The following is a 19,205-nucleotide window of genomic DNA, read 5'->3' on the forward strand; positions in this document are numbered from 1 at the left end:
AAAAAAAAAAATAAATGAAAAAAAAAAATAAAAAAACTCTTAAATTAATTTGTAAATACAACCTAAAATACAACATGAATGCGAGGAAGGCACCAACCACCTTAAGGTGGATTAAGTAACGTTTTTTACTGTAAATCTTCTACATTAAAAATCACTGAATAGTCAAAAATCAAATTATTCGCTCTACAGCATTGCCTTGGCGTTCTCGATTGCGAGATTCCTACTCGAAACTAGGTGTTCGAAGGCTTGATTGTTGAGGCAATTGCAAACCTCTTTTTACACCTAAGCTTCCATCCACCTCGGGATTCGAACTGATGACCTTTGGATTGTTAGTCCAACTGCCTACCAGCGACTCCACCGAGGCAGGACCCAGGGAGACGACTCCTACATCTGACCTGGACTGAGCTAACGACCTAACCTCTAGGTTAGACCGGGACCAACATTTACTTCCCTGTCCGACGGAAGGCGTGATCAGACAAATCTCGTCTCAAAATTTGCCACCGGGACCTTCTGGGATCGAACCCAGGCCGACTGGGTGAGAGGCAACCACGCTTTCCCCTACACCACGGTCCCGGCTAAATAGTGAAAGCTACATTATTTTGTTTATAAAGTAAAAATGCTAATATCAAAAATTTAGATGCAAAATCGCCGATGGTGATTGGACACTCCAAAATATTTTAACTGAATTAATGTGGAAAATTAATATCGAAAAAAAATCTCAAAAAAAACCTTTTAATGCAAAAAAGAGAATCGGTTTCCATTATTTTTTTTCGAAAATGCGTGCAAATTTAAGATTTCAAATGTTTTTCGTTGTTTTTGATAAGCCTTTTCATTCAATGAAACAGTTTATAATGTAGATTTTTAACCCATACAAAATTTAAATGTTTTCAAAATTTGGAAACAAATTTTTAAAACTCTGTCGACATTGTTTTTGGTCCCAAAAAACTTATTTAATTTTGGAAATTACCTTTTTTAAATTATTTAAAAATGAACATTTGGCATTTAGTGTAACGAAAACTTAACATGAGATTTTTTTCTACGTTTTTATGGCAATGAGAAATTAAAAATAGAACATAAAAAATGATTTTTTCTATTTCTTCTTCTCATTGGTATTTAATAAATATAGAATTGTTTCAAGTGTATGATTGATGTGTCAAAAGCATTGTTTTTTATTTTTTTCGGAATCTATAATTTGATAAAAAAAATTGGCATATTACGTGACTTCTTTAAAAAAAAATCATTTACGTGTATCTGGCAACAAACTTGCATGACAATACAATATTGAATTTTGCTTGTATTGTTTTCTGCATTTTTATTAAATAAAATTGGCATATTTTGAAAAAAAAACAATGATACTATTTTTTAAGGGAAATTTATAAATATTTTTAACTATTTAAAATTAGTTCTGATTCAAAATCGAAAAAAATATTTAAAACACTTAAAAAAAATCATTTAAAATTATGTTAATAAAACATGATATATGCTGATATTTTGATAATAATTTTTCTAAAAGTTTCGCAAAAAAAAAAAAATGTTAGCTGAATTATTACTTCCATACTTTTTTTTTCTGTAAGAAACTTTATAGAATCTCTGGATACACTTCCAAGGCCTTTTTGCTTTTTCCGTTAGTTTGAAGGTTAAAGAAAATTAGATCTTGCTGATTTTTAGAAACATAGTACTTAAATTTGCTCATGGCGAAAATAAGATCTCATGATTTTGCACAATAACTGGAACATTGATATTTTTTGGTAAAGTATTTTTATTTTGTTCAATTAAATCAAAAAAGATCTGTGAACACACTTTTCAAATACTTTAAAAATTTTGGAAAGTTTAAATAGTTAGTTTATACTGTAATTAAGAAAGAGTTGATTAATAGTATTATTTTTAAATTTTCAAAGTGTCATGATTTTCTCAATGAACATGATTTCTAAACAGAAAACGGAATGCATTTTCGGATTCTTTGGACAATGTTCCGGTAGGAGAAGGTTAAATAAGTTTGTTAATAAAAAAATATTATTTTTGAAATATTATTCAAAGAAAAATTCATGTTTATAGGAATTTTCTGTACAAAAAAATTCATGAAAAATGTTAAAAACTTGTGATTCGTGCTTCGAATTCTGTATTAAATGCAATATGAATCTATAATTTTATAAACAAAACCATTTTCAACGAATTTCAGGCAAAATTGTGACTTTTTAACAATTTTACCTTAAAATTTATAAGTGTTTTGTTTAAAAGCTTATAAACTTAGTTAACTAAGTATAAAAAGTGATTTTTTTTTGTCCATGAATTAACCAACCTTAGTGATGGTAAATTTGACGTAATAATAAAATTTTAACACCTTAAATATAATGAACTATGACTATCAAAGTCACCCGGAATTCAAAATAGGTTTTTTTAACGGAACTATTGTTTCAAACACTTTTTAAAAAACTTTTTTTTAAATATAGTGCATGTTTAAAAAATAATAATCTTGAGAAAAAAACTTACCGATTGGAAAATATTACAGAAATAAATTGAAATCATATCAATGTCACCCCGGATTTACGGTATTACAAAATGCTTTATACATGTTAATATTTGTAAATGTTCTTAAAAAAAAAAGATAAGATATTTTTTTCCTTAATTTATACGATTTTCCGATTACCGGTCAAAATATCAAAAAAATAAAAAGTCAAGTTTTAAGCCTGATTTTTGATTTTTTTGGAGAAATGTATCACAAAATGCTTTAAACGTCATTACAGTTATGCTTCTGTCAAACAATTGCAAAATAATAATAAATTTATTTAACAAAAATTCTCAGGCTTTTTCGTCTTTCGCCAAAACTCAAAATTTGCATAAAAATTAAAAATTCTTTATTTGATTAAAATACAAGCACAACAATTAATTTAACAAATTTTTTGAATGAAAATTTAGATTTTGTCAATAATAGGGCGTCCAATTTTCCCGGGTTTTGAATTTCCCGGGAAACGGGAAAAATATTTTTGGAATCCCGGGAATTCCCGGGATCCCGGGAAATTTTGGAATCAGTAATAAAATCTATGTTTCATTGCATTTTCGTTATGTTTTTAAGCTTAAAATCATAGAATTAGCTTAATAATATCAAATGGTGATAATCCTCACTTCAATCTAAACAAAGACGACATTTTTAAAATAGCCTAAAAGAAATTAATTTCTTTTGTCTTTGTGGTGTTTAGGATTTTATATCAACTACTATTTTTAATTCCAGTATGATTATTTTTTTTTTATTTGCTAATCAAATTACATAATTCTTGAGTCTTTTTTATTTTAAAGGTCCAATAAGCTTTTGTCTTCCATATGTTTATAGGACCTATTCAAAAAAAAACTCTGAAATTTTTTTTTATATTTTTTTCTTTTATATATATTTTTATATGACATGACTAAAACGGCTTAAATCATTTATTTTATATCTAAAAAACAAAAAAAACGACAATAAATAAAATGATACCAGTCAATGTAAAATTTTAGATAAGTTTTGAATTCATTGTTTTATATAAAACATATTTTACAAGTTATCTTCAAGTAACTACCGCCAACCGAGGGAAAATCAGAATTACAGTCTAAATAGGTACAGGAGATTTTAGAGCAATACATTTGGAAGTACACATTGTTTTGTTATGTTCCTGTTTTAACCGAAGTCATCCAAAACGTCATGCAATTATTTTTTGCTTTAATAGCTGTCTTTATTCGTTACATTTGTACTTATTTGCTCTAGATGCCGGTGTTTGATTTTAAATAATTTGATATGAGATTATTTTTTTTTTAATTTAAAATAGAAAATATTCGTAAATATATCCAGTTAAATAAAAGAGAAAAAAATTTAAAGCACTAGGCATTTTGCGGACCTGTTAATTAAAATTATAATATTTTTTCCTAAAAAACCAATTTAATGCTGAAATTTGCTGAATACAAATTTTAATACATTTTATTGTTTTACTATTTTCACAACCAAATATGAATTTCCAGACCAAAATATGATATTTTTTTCAATTTCGGGAATTCCCGGGACAAATTATAGAAAATCCCGGGATTCGGGAATTCCCGGTTTTGGAAAAATCCCGGGATTTTTGTCCCGGGAATTCCCGGGATGGACGCACTAGTCAATAATTTGCATTTCTTCCCCCAATTTTTTTGAGGGAAATTTCAAAAAGGGGAAAAATATTTAAAATAAAATTTGCAATGGCCTTATAGGATCAATAATCCAAAAGCAAAAAATAAGTTTCCTCTCCATAAACTTCCGTCACCTTCTCGAGAGTTCTCTAATTAAAGCAAAAGCCACAAGTCGCAATTGAAAGTGACAGTGTTTTCACCCGGTCCGGTGGGGGAAAGCATGGCGAAAGCAGTGCCAGGAAATGTTGCTGGTATAAAAATAAACCTGAAAACGTGATTGTATCGTCACGCAGCAGCGCGACACTGAAGGAAAACTCCCAACACGCGAGTCAAGGGATTTTTTTTGTTCCGGTCACGCAACCACATTAAGGGGAAATGGGGGACATACTAGTAACACTATTTCTTAAGGTGTCGACAGAATGTCTCATTAAAAGTTTTAATTAGCCGCCATTAAGTGGTTGTGTATGCTTTAACAAATTATTACTCAAAAAGTAAAATGTAAAAAAGCTAAACTGTTTTCAAAGACAATTAATAAAGCCTAAATTGGAAGCTGAATCTCCTTCTAAACTGATCGATCAAAAGTGCTTAAAGTGAAAAAATTTCCCGAAAGAAGAAGAGAAAAAAATGAATTGCTTTTCTTTTTTTTCTCCCCCTGATTGACTGATTACCGAAAGGCACCATTCACCAACCACTGTTGCCCTCTGTCTTCACACACAGGCCAATTCCTACTGCTGGCTGTTGGTTGGATGCTGCGCACTTTTTTGTGTCCTTGTTTTGTCACGGCCTGCTGCTTGATCCACACCACACACTCTGTTGCTTTTCTCTTGATTTTTCCCGCTCACTCTCTCTCGCTCTTACGGGAGAAAATATCTCAGAGCAAAAGGACTCTGATAGTGGCTCGTTTAACGGATTCTCTTTGGGCTGATGTTAATCACAGCTCTCTTGTTTTTTTTTTGCATTGCTTTTTTGGGGGAGTTTTGTAGGTGATAACACAAGGGTAAACTTGGGGAAAGATCAATAAATTTTCACCCCTCGAGGGGAGGTTCCATTGTAATTTGTTGATTGAGATGAAAATAACGATATAATTATTTTTTAATAAATTAGTGTCTTATTTCTAAACAATATCTTATAACAATAACTAACCTATAATATTTGTTCATGGAGACGCATGATACTTCAAACGATGTAGCCACAACTTTTAGAGTACCATGCGTCTCCATCAAAACAAATCGATCAAAAAATGAACGTTATTGCTTCTGAGAGTTTAACAACAGAGAACAAGGAATTCAAATGTCATGATCAAATTTTTATTTAAAAAAAAAAACTCACTCAAGTCATGATGTAATTTTATTCTTCTGCAATCATGCCATTTTATGAGATAGAAGAAAATCATGACTCAGCTTGTTTGAAAATTTTAGGGGGAATAACATTTTTGTTTTAAATAAATATAAATCATTTAGAATTTCTTACAACTTTTTTTTTGAGTTTGCAAAAATTTTACATGCAGTGTGTAATATTAAGTGTTTATTTTGACGAAGGTGATGTGCATGCTTTTGCATGCGATTTTACCATCGGATTTTTTGCTGTGCACAATAAAAAAAAATCATGGTAATATTACATCTGGAAAGGAGTACATCTTCTATGTCAGAAAAATGTTAAATATTACCTCTGATACACAGTCATTTTTGGTTTTCGAGCTCGGCAGAAAAATGCCGAACTTCGGCAAATTAACTGTCATTTTTCACCGAGTAATTGGTACAATGACTCACATTTTGCCGAGATTCGGCATATTTTTCTGCCGAGCGATAAGTTGTTCTGATTTCGGCAGAATTCTGCCGAAGTTCGGCATAAAAATCTGAGTGTGTAGGGTGTAAACTGCACAGCAAATAAAGTAGTAGTCCAGCTGCGTGTAAAAGGCCTGGGTGTAAAATAAATTTTGCATTATTTTATGAAGTTCTGTGTAATATTACACCCTGAAATATGTAGCACATCAGTATGGGGAACCTACTCAACCGAAATGTCAAGCTCATATATGCGATTAGCCTTGCCATTTTTCATCGGTCTGATGGCCGAGCGGGCTTAGGCGCCAGTCTTAACTGTTGGTGCTGGGTTTGAGTCCCGTGGGTTGCAACTTTTTTTGTGTTTACAAAAATTGTACATGCAGCGTGTAATATTAAGTTTCTTTTTTGACGAAGGTGATGTGCATGCTTTTGCATGCGATTTTACCATCGGATTTTTTTGCTGTGTGGTGTAAATTTACAACTGGCATACGTAATGCCAAAAAACTTGCAATAACAAAAATAACATCAAACTGTGTATAATCATATCCAGCTCACAAAGTCCGCGCCCCAACTCGCACGGCCATCTCAACGCTGTGAATATCGGCCGAAGTGGTTCTTGGTGTATTTACTGCATATACGGTACATAACAAACACATCAAATTTAAAGTCAAAATTAAACATTTATGTTAAAAAGTAACACAAATTGGTATCAGCAATCAGTAAAATTTTTGGAAGATTTATCTCAAAAACGAGGAATTTATCAAAGTTTATGTAAACTGCTTTTGGCTTCAAATTAAGTTTACATCTAAAAAAAAGTTGAAAATTAGGTTCGACAACGTTTTCATGGTGATCAATCATTTTTTTTTCTCAAAGACAATGGCAAAACCGCCTTTTTTCGTTCTCTTGCTATGCCATAGTTCAAAGTTTACCATTTTGTATCTTCTAAAACATGCTTAAAGTATGTTTTTGCAAATGCGTTGTGAAACTGATAACTTTTCCTGTCATTTTCGCATGACGAAAAGGCGTAATTTTCTCTACTAAAAATAAAAGTTTTAAAAAGTGATACTTTCCGATACAAGATCTGGAAAGTTCTACTTTTCAGCACTGAAATGGGTGCTGAAAAGTTGAATTTTTCAGCACTTGTGTTGAAAAGTTATACTTTTCAATATTTTTTGATTTGACTAGTAAATTTAATAAATAAATAGACAATTGACTTAAAATTCCATTCAAAAGGTGTTCTTCGGAATTGCAAAAAATGTTGTATGGAACTTGTTGCAAAACTAGATTTTTTCAGCACTCGTTTTATTAATCCAACTCGGTAAATCTCGTTAGATGAATGTACGACTCGTGCTGAAAAAAAAAAATTTTTGCAACTTGTTACTTGAACTACTATTTTTTTTAATAGTACCTTGTTTCATTCTTATTCATGTTTGAAAATAAAATTAATAAATGGTATTATTAAAAGTGCACCAATTTTCTGTCTCCAATTTTTCCGAAGACACCAAATGATTGGAAATCTCGTTCTCACGATACAGTTTCTCGAATATTTAAATACTATTTTGTAAGGGCAGCTTTTACATTTTGTATGGACTGGATTTTGGAAAATTGCTAGATGGCAAAATTTGACATTCATTCATTTTTAGAAGCGAAATCTGATTTGAAACTTAATTGTAAGAAAAATGTAATGTTGTTAAAGTGCACCATTTTTGGGATTAATCCACTTAAAGTTTGATTTTTTTTCTTTTTTTGTTGTTTTTTTTTTAAGTTGGGGTTGATCAAGTCTGAACATATTTTCTTTAAAAAGTTTGAAAAAAATACTATAAATTTGTGTAGGAAACTTTGAAGATTAAGCCTCTAGTTGCTGCGATACAGCCACAAAAAGGTACAGAAACATTAAAAATTAAGTTTTTTGGTTATCATCCAAATAGCACTAAACGTTCAAATGCCGATATCTCAGCAACTATTGAGTCAGTTTTCAAGAACAAAAAAAAAACGCGCAAAAACAATTCTTTAAAAAAAATCAGTCCAGACTCGATTATCCGAAGGCCTTGGAAAAATTTTACTTTGGAGAATCGAATAACGAACATTTTTGCCTTCCTCACTGAGGTAAGGCTATAATCCTGCTCTAAAAATGAACTTTGTATAAAAACGTCGTAGACCTACCTTCATGTATACATATCGACTCAGAATCGAAAACTGAACAAATGTCTGTGTGTATGTGTGTGTGTATGTGTGTGTGTATGTATGTATGTGACCAACAAACTAGCTCATGTTTCTCGGCACTGGCTGAACCGATTTGACCCGAACCTGTTGCATTCGACTTGGTTTAGGGTCCCATAGATCGAGTTTTATACAGATTGAAGTTTCGATAAGTAGTTCAAAAGTTATGTATAAAAATGTGTTTTCACATATATCCGGATCTCACTTAAATGTATGTAAACTACGTCCGGATCCACCATCCGACCCATCGTTGGATAGGTTATCAAAAGACCTTTCCAATGAGTCCAAAACATTGAAGATCTGGCAACCCTGTCTCGAGATATGGTCACTTAAGTGATATTTATGTACGTTTTTGTAACCGGATCTCACTTAAATGTATGTAAGCTATGTCCGGATCCACCATCCGACCCATCGTTGGTTAGGTTATCAGAAGACCTTTCCAACGACTCCAAAACATTGAAGATCTGGCAACCCTGTCTCGAGATATGGTCACTTAAGTAATATTTATGTACGTTTTTGAAACCGGATCTCACTTCAATGTATGTAAACTATGTCCGGATCCACCATCCAACCCATCGTTGGTTAGGTTATCAAAATACCTTTCAAACGAATTCAAAACATTGATGATCTGGCAACCCTGTTTCGAGGTATGGCCACTTAAGTGATATTTATGTACTTTTTTATTCCGGATCTAAAAAATAGATTAAATTTTTGTACAATTCCATCATATCAGCCATTGTTGGTAATAAGAGAGGAAGGCTCCAACCACATAGGTGGATTAAGTTAGTTTTTTTCGTTGTCTTTGATTGTTGAGCTTTAGAATGAAGTGATTTAGGATTTTTAAATCCAAGATGGCTGCCATAATGGCGATTTTTTTGTTGGGTTTAGAACCACTGCGACCATTGAGTTGATTTATTGCGGTATACCCATTTTGTTATCGCAAATTTCAGGATGGCACGTTACCATTTAGGGTTACGGTCATTGGCTGACACTGCGATGTACCCCAGTTTCAGGCAAGATTTCTAGGATGAAATCAACTACTGTGCCGGGGTAGTAAAAGTATTTTCCATAAAAATCGATCAATTTACCCTACAATTTACCGATTTTCACCTCGTATTCATAATGATTTCGAATAACATTTCGCTTCGCTTCGCTTCGCTTCGCTTCGCTAGGAGACGGTGATTTTAGCGGATTGCAGACTGGATTTTCGCCATGTGATGTGATGATTGTCTAAGCCCAAGTTGCCTAGGAATCGATAATTGGGAATAGAACCAATTCCACCTGAACCAGATTCTCACCACCATGGCAGCCGTCCATTGCCGGCCGCTCCCATCTCCACCGCGCACCAGGGACAAGGAAAGGGAATTGGAAGACGGGAAGTGTTGATGCTCCACTTTTTTAAGAGTATTAAGGGAAAATCTCCACGGTATCCTCAAGTAAGTTTCGCTTGGAGTTGGACGGTTTTTTGGGAAGGTGAATGGTCTGAGGAGCCACCCTAGGCGAGTGGTAATGACCGTTGGCATTGTTGTTCGAATTCTTCGTGTGTTCTCATTTCTAATGGGAATGCTTTCAATTCTTCTCATCTCTTATTGGATGAATTCTAGCAGTCGCCCACAGGCTATTTATAGCGAGGTAATGTAGGTTCATTTCAAATGCGCCTGCATGCATGCAATGCAATGCATTCTTGTATGTTCTGATATTCAACTTGCATTCAACTTTATTCTCGTCCGTTTCTTGGGTTCAACTATATCAGTCTAAGTCCTACTAAAGCTACTAATGCTCCACGGTAATGTGGAAAGCATTTTGCTTGCCAATCCTAAGGACAGGGGATCGAACCCCGCCGTGAGCTGCAGTTTTTTCATTAATTCCAAATTCAATGAGTCCAGAACTTTCTCGTTGGGAGCAGATGGGTATCGAACCCAGAACCATTCGCTCATAAAGCGAACATCGTAACCATTCAGCCACGACCGCTCCTTATAATGATTTCGAATAACATTTATAAATAAACTGATTAAAAACCGTCAAATTCAAATTGAGATATCTAAAAATGGACACCGATAGACACGAAGACATTTTCAGGAAATATAGTTGAAAGTGTGTACTTTCAGGTGCATTGTTCGGGTTTGCGCCAAAATGCGCCATTTTGAAAACATAGCAACTTGAAAATAGGCTCACAATCACTTAAAAATGGTTATAACTCCTCAATAAAGGCGCAAAACATTTTGCTGTCTTGGGCAAAGATGTGTAATTTTATGTCATAAACAACTCTTCAGAACATAGTAGGCCGCTAAAATGCTAACATTTTGAGTTATCACCAAAAAAGTGCTTTTTTGGACCATTTTTGCAAAAATGGCCTTTATCTCGAGTAGATTGAGAGCTACAAATTTGGCGCCTTCGCCAAACTTTCATGAAATTTTCTCTTCTACAACTTTGCCCAAGACACCAAAGCCCTACAACGTCATCCAACAAAGTTAGTTTTCGGTTGACACCCTGGAAGGTCGTCACCCTGTATGTCAAAAACTTCAAAAGATAGCCCTTATTAAGTACAACAACTCTTCCGAAGACATCATTTGGCTAGGACGTCAAATAAAGGAGTTATCAATTTATTCCACTTAATTTTGTCATTCCGAACACTGTGCATTGCTAAATGCACCGTTAATCGGTTAATCCGATATTTTCCATCACTGCCTGGATGCTGGGTTTCGTTTTTTTCCCAGAGCAGATGAAAGTTACTTCACGCCCGTTAAACGGGCTGCTGTGAGAGAGTCGGAGCCCAACGAAATTTTCTCTCTCACATAAAAGAGCGAGATTTCCCATCGACCACTTCACAGCTTTTCCCACCCAGTAGGCTTCCGAGCCCTTTTCCCACCCCCACCACCCAAGCAAAGCCTACTGTGCGCGATGATTTTCCCCCGTTAAAAACTTTCACTTGATTTTCCCTTCGCTCTCTCGTGAGAGCGTAACGGGCAATGAGAGCGGGAGAGATTATGGAAAAAATCGCGCGCTCCAGCACAAGATTGCGCTCGGGCCTCGGCGGGGACGCACTTTTTCATTTCGATCGCGTACGGGTACGAGAACGGACGGACCATCATCACCACGGAAAACGGGAAACGAAACGGAACTAACACAGATTGTCTCCTCTGGCCTGGATGTCCTAGCAGACACACACTTTAATTAAGGAATCCCTGCAAAAAAAAACAAGATTTGCGCGCGCGCTTTGTAAATGAGTGGAACCGTGTGAGCGTGTAACGTGGATTAAAGTGTGACGAGGAGAAGAGGAAGAGGAAGTGGGAGTTACACACACATACCGAATTAGTGAGATTACAGGAGATTTCTGAAGTGATATCTACACACGCACCTCGCGTACACGCTAAAATTAAGCGGATAAGAAAAAAAGAGCTTGAAGTGGGAGAAAGTGATTGAAGGTGGAGAGTGTTTTGAGAAATGTGTTGATTGTTTGGTGAGCTGGAAAGAGGAAGATCAATAAATTAGTCGATAATTGGAGCGGAAGCGGGGTTAAGGTTGGATAATCTCTGAGTGCACGGAGAGAAAAGGGCGCAGTAAAACACACGCAAAATGAGTGAATTTCCGTCGGTTGTTGAGTTGAACGTCGGAGGATCTCCGTACGCGACCAGTTTGGAGACGCTGCGGTCCGAGGAGGGATCGTGGCTGTCGGAGGTGTTTGGCGGATCGCCGGACGACGCGGCCCGGGATAGCCAGGGTCGGTTCTTCATCGATCGGGACGGCGAGCTGTTCCGGTACGTGCTGGAGTACCTGCGGGAACCGGCCAAGTTCAAGATGCCCGTGGACTTTCCGCAGCGGGTTCGCCTCCGGAAGGAGGCCGAGTTCTTCCGGTTGGGTGGACTGGTCGAGCAGACCACCAAGGATCCGGGCACGATCTCGATCGGCTACCGGGGCAGCTTCCAGTTTGGCCGCGACGGCCTGGCGGACGTCAAGTTCCGGAAGATCACCCGACTGCTCGTTCACGGCCGGGTTGCCACCTGCCGGGAAGTGTTTGGGGACACGCTGAACGAGAGCCGCGACCCGGACCACGGCGGCCCGGATCGCTACACGGCACGGTTCTTCCTGAAGCACGTGTTCATCGAGCAGGCCTTCGACATGCTGCAGGAGAACGGGTTCCGCTGCGTCGGAAGCTGCGGCTCCGGCACGGCCGGCTCCGTCAACGAGAACCTCAAGCCCGGCGTCGACTCGGAGGAGAACCGCTGGAACCACTACAATGAGTTCATCTTTGTGCGCGACTAAGTCGCCAGTCGCCAAGTCGCGGAGAGTTTTTGGAGAGACCAAGGAAAATGTAGATATCATGTGATATACAACTAAATAGTGAGTTGCGAATCGACGCGAGCGCGAGAAGGCACAGGTTTAGAAAACATCCCCCACAAACACTTAATTCTGTACTGAAAAAAAAATCGAAAACTTCATTTTTCCGCCAACCACACAAAACTCGAAATCAAACGTGACAGCCATCGATTCCGGACACATCTATCTACTCGTGACGAGGGGGGAAGGGACCTTGTTGAAAATCATGACGGGTCGTCGTTGATGGCGCTTCCGAATCCGCACACATCATCATTTTCGCTTCCATCAAACGCGCTGACCACACCAACTTGGTGGGTTGGATTTCAAGTGGCTTTTGTACCCGCGTCAACTTTATCGGCGGTGGCCTCGTCGTTGTGGACTGTTGTCCGGTCCAGGGCCGTTCTTTTGGTGAGATCGTTGCTTGGGCTTGGTGCCTATAACGTGCGGGAGATTGATTGGGCTCTGGACCGGGGACCGCTTGTTGGACGGTGGATATGGAGCTGCTAATTAAGTGAATTGGTGAGGGTAGTCTGATGGGGGGATTCTTCCGGGGGAAGGTCATTCTGAGCAGTGGGAGAAGTGGCAGGATGTTACGGTTGAACATTTTTTCTTCAAATGACAAAATAGTTTTGTTGAATACTTAACACCAAATAAGTTGGATTTTTTTTTCAAATGAATAGAATAGTTAAACCTTCTGTCAAAATTAACACAATTTTATCGAAAATACGTTGTACGATGAACAACAATGAAGTTACTAAACGATTTTCAGCAAGTTTCTATCGAAATCGGTAGTTTTCAATATTCAGTTTACTGAATTCGGTAATAAAATCTGAGTGTGTATGCATTAAAATCTTGATTATTTGATGTTTAAAGTCTACAAGACTCGTTTAAGCGTGTATCTGTCATCCAAGTTCTTTTTGCACTGTAATCTAAAATTACTCAACTCTGGTAAAATGTAACCAGAACCGAGAGTAAAGAAATCGTACAAGACTCATGGCTGATTTTGCACGGTTTCGGTAAAAATTAGTGAAAATAACTCTGGAATGAGTTGTTTCAAATTTAGCGTGTGTTATTGTAAACAAATTGCAACAAAATATTGGCAAACTAGACTTTTTATCGAGACATCTGAATGCCGAAATGAATCAATTTTGGCTAATTTAGCTTTGCCAACGAGACATCTCGTAAACATCATCGAGTTCGTCGTGACTGGAAACTGGGGTTAAAAATAATATATTTAACAAAAAAAAAATATTTCAATTGAACTTAAACTCATCTCTGAAATAATTCGGTTCTATTGCAGAATCTTGAAAATATCTCATTTTTTAGCATAATAGCATGACATATTTAAGAGTGTAACTGTCACTGAATTTTGATCAAAATAGTGATGCAAAAAGCATCATCAAGGGATTCATTTTTTATTTTCTCTAAGAGATAAATTCAAGAGACAATTTGTCTTTTCTCATGCACGAAATACAAAAAACTCGAAAAATTAATTTCTGGAATATCGGGCGGAATTACGATTTTTAAATAAAAAAAAACAGCCCAGTCACTACGATCTAGCAGGATTCTAGAGCAGAGTTCTTACAGAGCTGGATATTCTTACAGCATTCTAGCAGAAATGTTCCACCGGGGCAGGAACCTGGCCGACCCAGCTCTGCAAGAATATTTTGACTGGGAGGTACAGCTGGAACGTCGCACGCCAAAAAAAAATGACCTGTCACTTTTCGTAGTTTACCAATGTTTGTAAACAAAACAAATAATTTAATTTAAGTGGTGATTGATGTTCTTTTGGAACTTCAGGAGAGATTTTCTTTGACGTGTTTTACTTCGTCTTACTTTCAAAGGTGAAAGATTTTTATTTAACACGCAGAAAAATATTTTGTAGAATCAGCCTGTACAAGGTTTGATTCAACAAATTTTTTGTTGAATATAATCAACGCCGATTTTGCGTTGAAACAAACCTTGATTTTCTCAATTCCACAAAAATCTATTGTTGTTTTGAAAAAGTTACTTTGACGTTTAGCGTTGATTCAACAAAAATCTTGATTTTCAAATCAACAAAACGTTTTGTTGATTCAAATATGCCTTATTTTTCTGCGTGAAGGAAAAGAAAAAAGTTTTCGTCTTGTCTTGTAATGAAAAAGACATTTGACCTTGAAAATAGGATGAAGATTTTTTCAAATTGTATTTTAGGATCCTGGTCAAACCAACACAATGTTGACAGATTGAAATGGCAAAATTGAGTGCGTACACGCTCATCCAAAATTAAAGAAATTTCGAAATACTCATCAAATGTGTAATTTTAACTCATATTTAACAAAAATTCGGTCCAAGTTTCATAATTCGAAAATCGGAAATCGATTTCACAACGTTTTTACAATTTTAGCAAAGGTGGCAATAATCACGATTTTGATAAATTTCAAGAAATTTTGCCCAAAACATGAGGTAAACATTAGAATTTTGGATTGAGATTCGGTAAAAAAAAGTCTTTCAAAAACAAGTGTCCACAATAGATACAGAGCGAATTGGAATTAACTACTTGGAACCGATGACAGTTGTCAAAAGTACGAAACTACGCGCATGGAAATCGGTAAACATTAGGTTTGAGATACAAACAACAGTTTGGCAACTGATTTTGTTTTGTTTTACGTTCGAATAAGTGATCTACACGAACGATCAAAATCACTCAGTTTTCGTTAAACCAAACCTACTCAGAAATGAGTAAATGGGTCATCTGTCAGATTTGAGTGAGTTTCACTCTGAATTCTACGAAAATTTAGTGAAATTTACCTTGATCTGAGTGAAATTCTTTTTTGACGAAAATTGAGTGATTTAAAATGAGAGTGTAGCACTCTGTACAAGATTGAGTACGAAACCAAGGCAGTAGGAATGCGTCATCTTGGTTTGCATTTGTGTGAGTGCATGATCACGTACCACGAAAAATAATAACAAAACAATAAAGGGCCATAACAGGAAAACCCAAAACATAAACAAAATCAACTTCTATTGAAATGACAGAGTCAGAAATACAGATTTTGACAATCGCATGACAACACACTCAATCGCGAGTACCTTTGGTGGAAAGCCATTTTAATTTTCAAAAAATGAGTTTTTCAAGGCAACTGTCAGTTTTGAGTAAATATCACTCAGAATCAAGAGAATTTTATCAAATTTAGACGTTTCAATCAATACGCAATTCCGAGTTAGTTTAGTCTTATCGAATTCTGAATAAATTTAAAAAAATTGAGGGTGTAGAAAAATCCTTACAGGAGTACCGATTGAGGAATCTTCGTTGAGAGTGTTTCAGTGAGCACTCTTTGAGAGAAAACATTGAAACTTTACGAGTCTTTTTTCCCTCTTCGACGAGACATATGTAAAATGAGATATCAATGAACAAGTTTTGAGATTTTTGAGTGAAATTGCATTCTTCTCATTACATTGACTAATAAAACGTCAGTTATCACTACAATGTGGAATATGTCGAGTAGACCAAATTTAGAGTAAATTACTCGAAGCTGCAAATCTCCCAAATTCAATCCAGGTCACTCCTGCTGGCGAATCATTTCGAACCGTAATTGAAATAGTGATTTCTGGTGCTTTGTCACAAATTTCATCACGCTGCAATTGCACCTCACCCCCCTTTATCATAACCGTAAAAATCACGACCTCATCTGAGCTCATCTCCCGGCCCCATTCCTGGGTTGCCACTGGCTTCGAACAGAGATAAATATCAATTTTCCAACCCCCTCCCGAACCCCACACGGGCGGTTTTATGTGAGCTTCAAGTCGGTGTCGCTTCAAGCTTTTCCAGGAATAACGACCATAAAATACAGTCCCCATTTCCAGAAATTGAGGAAGCTGGCGCTCATATCTGGGCCAATCCCTGCAATTGAACTTGGGCTGATAAAAAAATTGTAACGAAGGCGACGACGGGAGCTGTAAAAAGATATTTCGGGATATATTCTTTTTCGTTGAGGGAAGTCCCGTGGGAAAGTCCAAGCGAGCACCATTAGTCGCTGCTACACGACTTGAAGGCAGTGAAGAATGGGATGGACGTTCACGAGTGAGTTCACGCTGATCAAAAGAAGGGGAGATTTTACAGAAAAATTGAATTTCTGACAGCAGTGCTGCCAACTGGTAAGCGGAAGCTTTAGCTGATACGCTTCCGTTTGTCACTCCTTTGAGTGAAAAACCGAGGAATTCTGGATTCAGCATTTCTCGGATTCGTCATAGATTGAAATTTGAGATTGGTTACAAGATTTTGAAACTTGATTTTGAAAAATGTCAGATTTTGACTAAACTTGCTGAATTTAATCATGAAATTGTTTCAACGGCAATGTTTCCTTACTGATATCACTGCTGTCACATTGACATCTGTCAAACGTTTGCACGCTAATGAGACAAGACCAAATTGTAGGCATAAACAAAGTGCAACATGCCCGTAGTTTGCACAATTGTAGAAGTTTGATTTGGGTCAATTGCACTCATTTTGCGTGGATTTCATCCAAATCTGGCGAACAGCCTCAAAACTCAGTACAGATTTGGTTAGATATTTACGAATCTGTGTATTTTCCCACGTGCGTGCACTTTCAAGCTGATTCAATCCCGTTTTTGCTGCATGGGTTGAAAGAGACGTCAAAGTGACATCTGTCAGATGCATGCACGTTTCCGCAAAATTACTCAAATTCGAGCATTGTTTACCCAAAAACATTTTAATACAGTTGAATTCTTCAACTTTCTTCGTTGTGAATCCATCAGCGTTGCCAAATTGTGGGATTATTCTATAATCTGGAAATCCACTCTATGCCGGTTACATTCCGAGGAACGACACTGTGTGCCGTCTTTCCCGGCCCTGATGAATAATGGATCCGGGGAAAACTTGACCCAGCAATGAAAGGCAGCAGAGTTGCCTTCGGGATGTTGATACCCATCCCTTCAGCGTTGGCCTGAAATTGCCAAAGAAGCACAGCCTGCTATGGATGCTGGGAAGAAAAAAAATCGATTTTCACGGGATTCTTCGCCGGAAGACCTTGGAGAAGGACGAACGGAAGAATAAGGAATAAAATAAGGAGAGAGAGAGAGTGAAAAAAGGGGCCGGGACGTGGGTCCATTTTATTGCGAAGGGATGTCCACTCTCATGGCATTTCATTGGTTATGATTGAGGTTAGGGGAGGGCGGGTGAAGGAAGTGACTTTCCGGCTCCCCGAAGGGCCATTCATTCCCGCACATTGTGCGGCGCAATCCAGGGATAATTTCGCATAATAGAAGTGTCCGAAATAATCACGGCTCAGCAGGGGTCTGGAAAACTTTGATCTGTCAAACTGGTGCGACGTTTTTCTGGCTTGCAACATTGAATTTAAAAACTCATTAAACTTTCATTTCAAATGCAAAATGAGATCCCTTGGGGCGCGTCAAAGTTGCATCCAATTAAAAAGTCCCCGCGCGAAAGAAAATTGAAAATTTTCGGAGCACTTTTTTCCGGCGTGGGACCGGCTCCGAAAGGTGTGAAAAATTCGATAAAAGTTAATTAGCGTGCAAGATAAGGGAGAGAGCGACAAAAAAGCTCACAGCGAAAATGTGCAAGTTTGGGTGCCTTCTGGGAATTGGGTGACGTTGGTTGAATCGGTGTCGAGGTGAAATTCGCTGGGACGTGGGTTGTGATCGGGTTGAATTGGGGAACATTTTGGTGCCATCGAGGTTGGGATCAAACGAGAAATAATTATGGCAATTTTGAATAATTTTTGGGTGATTTTCCCTTTCACAAAAAATGTTTGCGATGAAAATCTGCTAGAAAAATGAAAAATAGATACAATTACAGTTAACATTTTTTTCTTGCCTGAATATCCAAATAATTAATGCAAAGAGCAAAGATGAAAAATCATCGGAAGAGCTTCTTTTGACATTTACTAAGAGAGTATCTTCTCTCAAATGCACGAAATATCATTTCAATTTCACTACTACATATTCAGACGAAACGCCACATGTCAAAAATGGCCTGAAACTTATTGTAGATAACCAATGTTGGTAAACAAAACAAAATAAACTGATTTGAGGGGTATTACAAAAGAAATTCACGAAAAATCTGTTGATAACACAGTCCAACAAGATTTTGTCTCTGAGACGAGTATATGTGTTCCTAGTAGAATTTTGCCTGCTGAATCCGAATCCGGGTCCAGAATTGGTCCAAATGGTCCCAATTTTGAGATACACCCGTTTGAAATGTTAGTTTAGGCCAAAATTAGCTACTTTGTCGACTATTTTACAAAAGAACTATTGAATAAACAAATAAACCAATACATGTATCTTAAAGTTCACGTTTTCCCCTTTCTGAAACACCCCTGGTTTTTAAAATTTGATTGTTTCTACGCATATTTATAGCCATTTTAAAATTATATTTTCAGTTGGTTCTCATTCAAGTTTTTCCAACTTGCATGCAAGTCAAATTCTAATTTTAAAATGGCTGTAAATATGCGTAGAAACAATCAAATTTTAAAAACCAGGGGTGTTTCAGAAAGGGGAAAACGTGAACTTTAAGATACATGTATTGGTTTAGTTGTTTATTCAGTAGTTCTTTTGTAAAATAGTCGACAAAGTAGCTAATTTTGGCCTAAACTAACATTTTAAACGGGTGTATCTCAAAATTGGGACCATTTGGAGCAATTCGGGACCCGGATTCGGATTCAGCAGGCAAAAATCTACTAGGAACACATATTCTCGTCTCAGAGACAAAAAATATTTGATTTTGTGTTGAACTGT

The 19,205-nt window shown here is 36.7% G+C and overlaps 2 protein-coding genes across 4 annotated transcripts in view; one reads left to right on the forward strand and one right to left on the reverse strand.

The window, feature by feature from the left end:
• Window positions 1–19,205, reverse strand: part of LOC120431687 (uncharacterized) — a 269,709-nt gene that overhangs the window by 26,884 nt on the left and 223,620 nt on the right. The window contains exon 1 of one of the 3 annotated variants that reach the window (XM_039596801.2): window positions 4,800–4,822. The exons of the other annotated variants lie outside the window; for them this stretch is intronic. The gene's annotated coding sequence lies outside the window, so the exon portion shown is untranslated. Of the gene's footprint in view, window positions 1–4,799; window positions 4,823–19,205 lie in introns of those variants that run through there. 3 annotated transcript variants of the gene reach the window in all.
• On the forward strand, window positions 11,209–17,857 carry LOC120431686 (BTB/POZ domain-containing protein KCTD8-like). The gene has a single exon (XM_039596800.2). The coding sequence runs from the start codon at window positions 11,709–11,711 to the stop codon at window positions 12,393–12,395; it is 687 nt and encodes a 228-aa protein (XP_039452734.1). The 5' UTR covers window positions 11,209–11,708; the 3' UTR covers window positions 12,396–17,857.

This window comes from Culex pipiens, chromosome 1 (assembly GCF_016801865.2).
Source record: "Culex pipiens pallens isolate TS chromosome 1, TS_CPP_V2, whole genome shotgun sequence".
Lineage (NCBI taxonomy): Eukaryota > Metazoa > Arthropoda > Insecta > Diptera > Culicidae > Culex > Culex pipiens.

Bases quoted from the DNA above. Each gene is read 5' to 3' on its own strand.
- LOC120431686 (XM_039596800.2), top strand. From the start codon at position 11,709: ATGAGTGAATTTCCGTCGGTTGTTGAGTTGAACGTCGGAGGATCTCCG.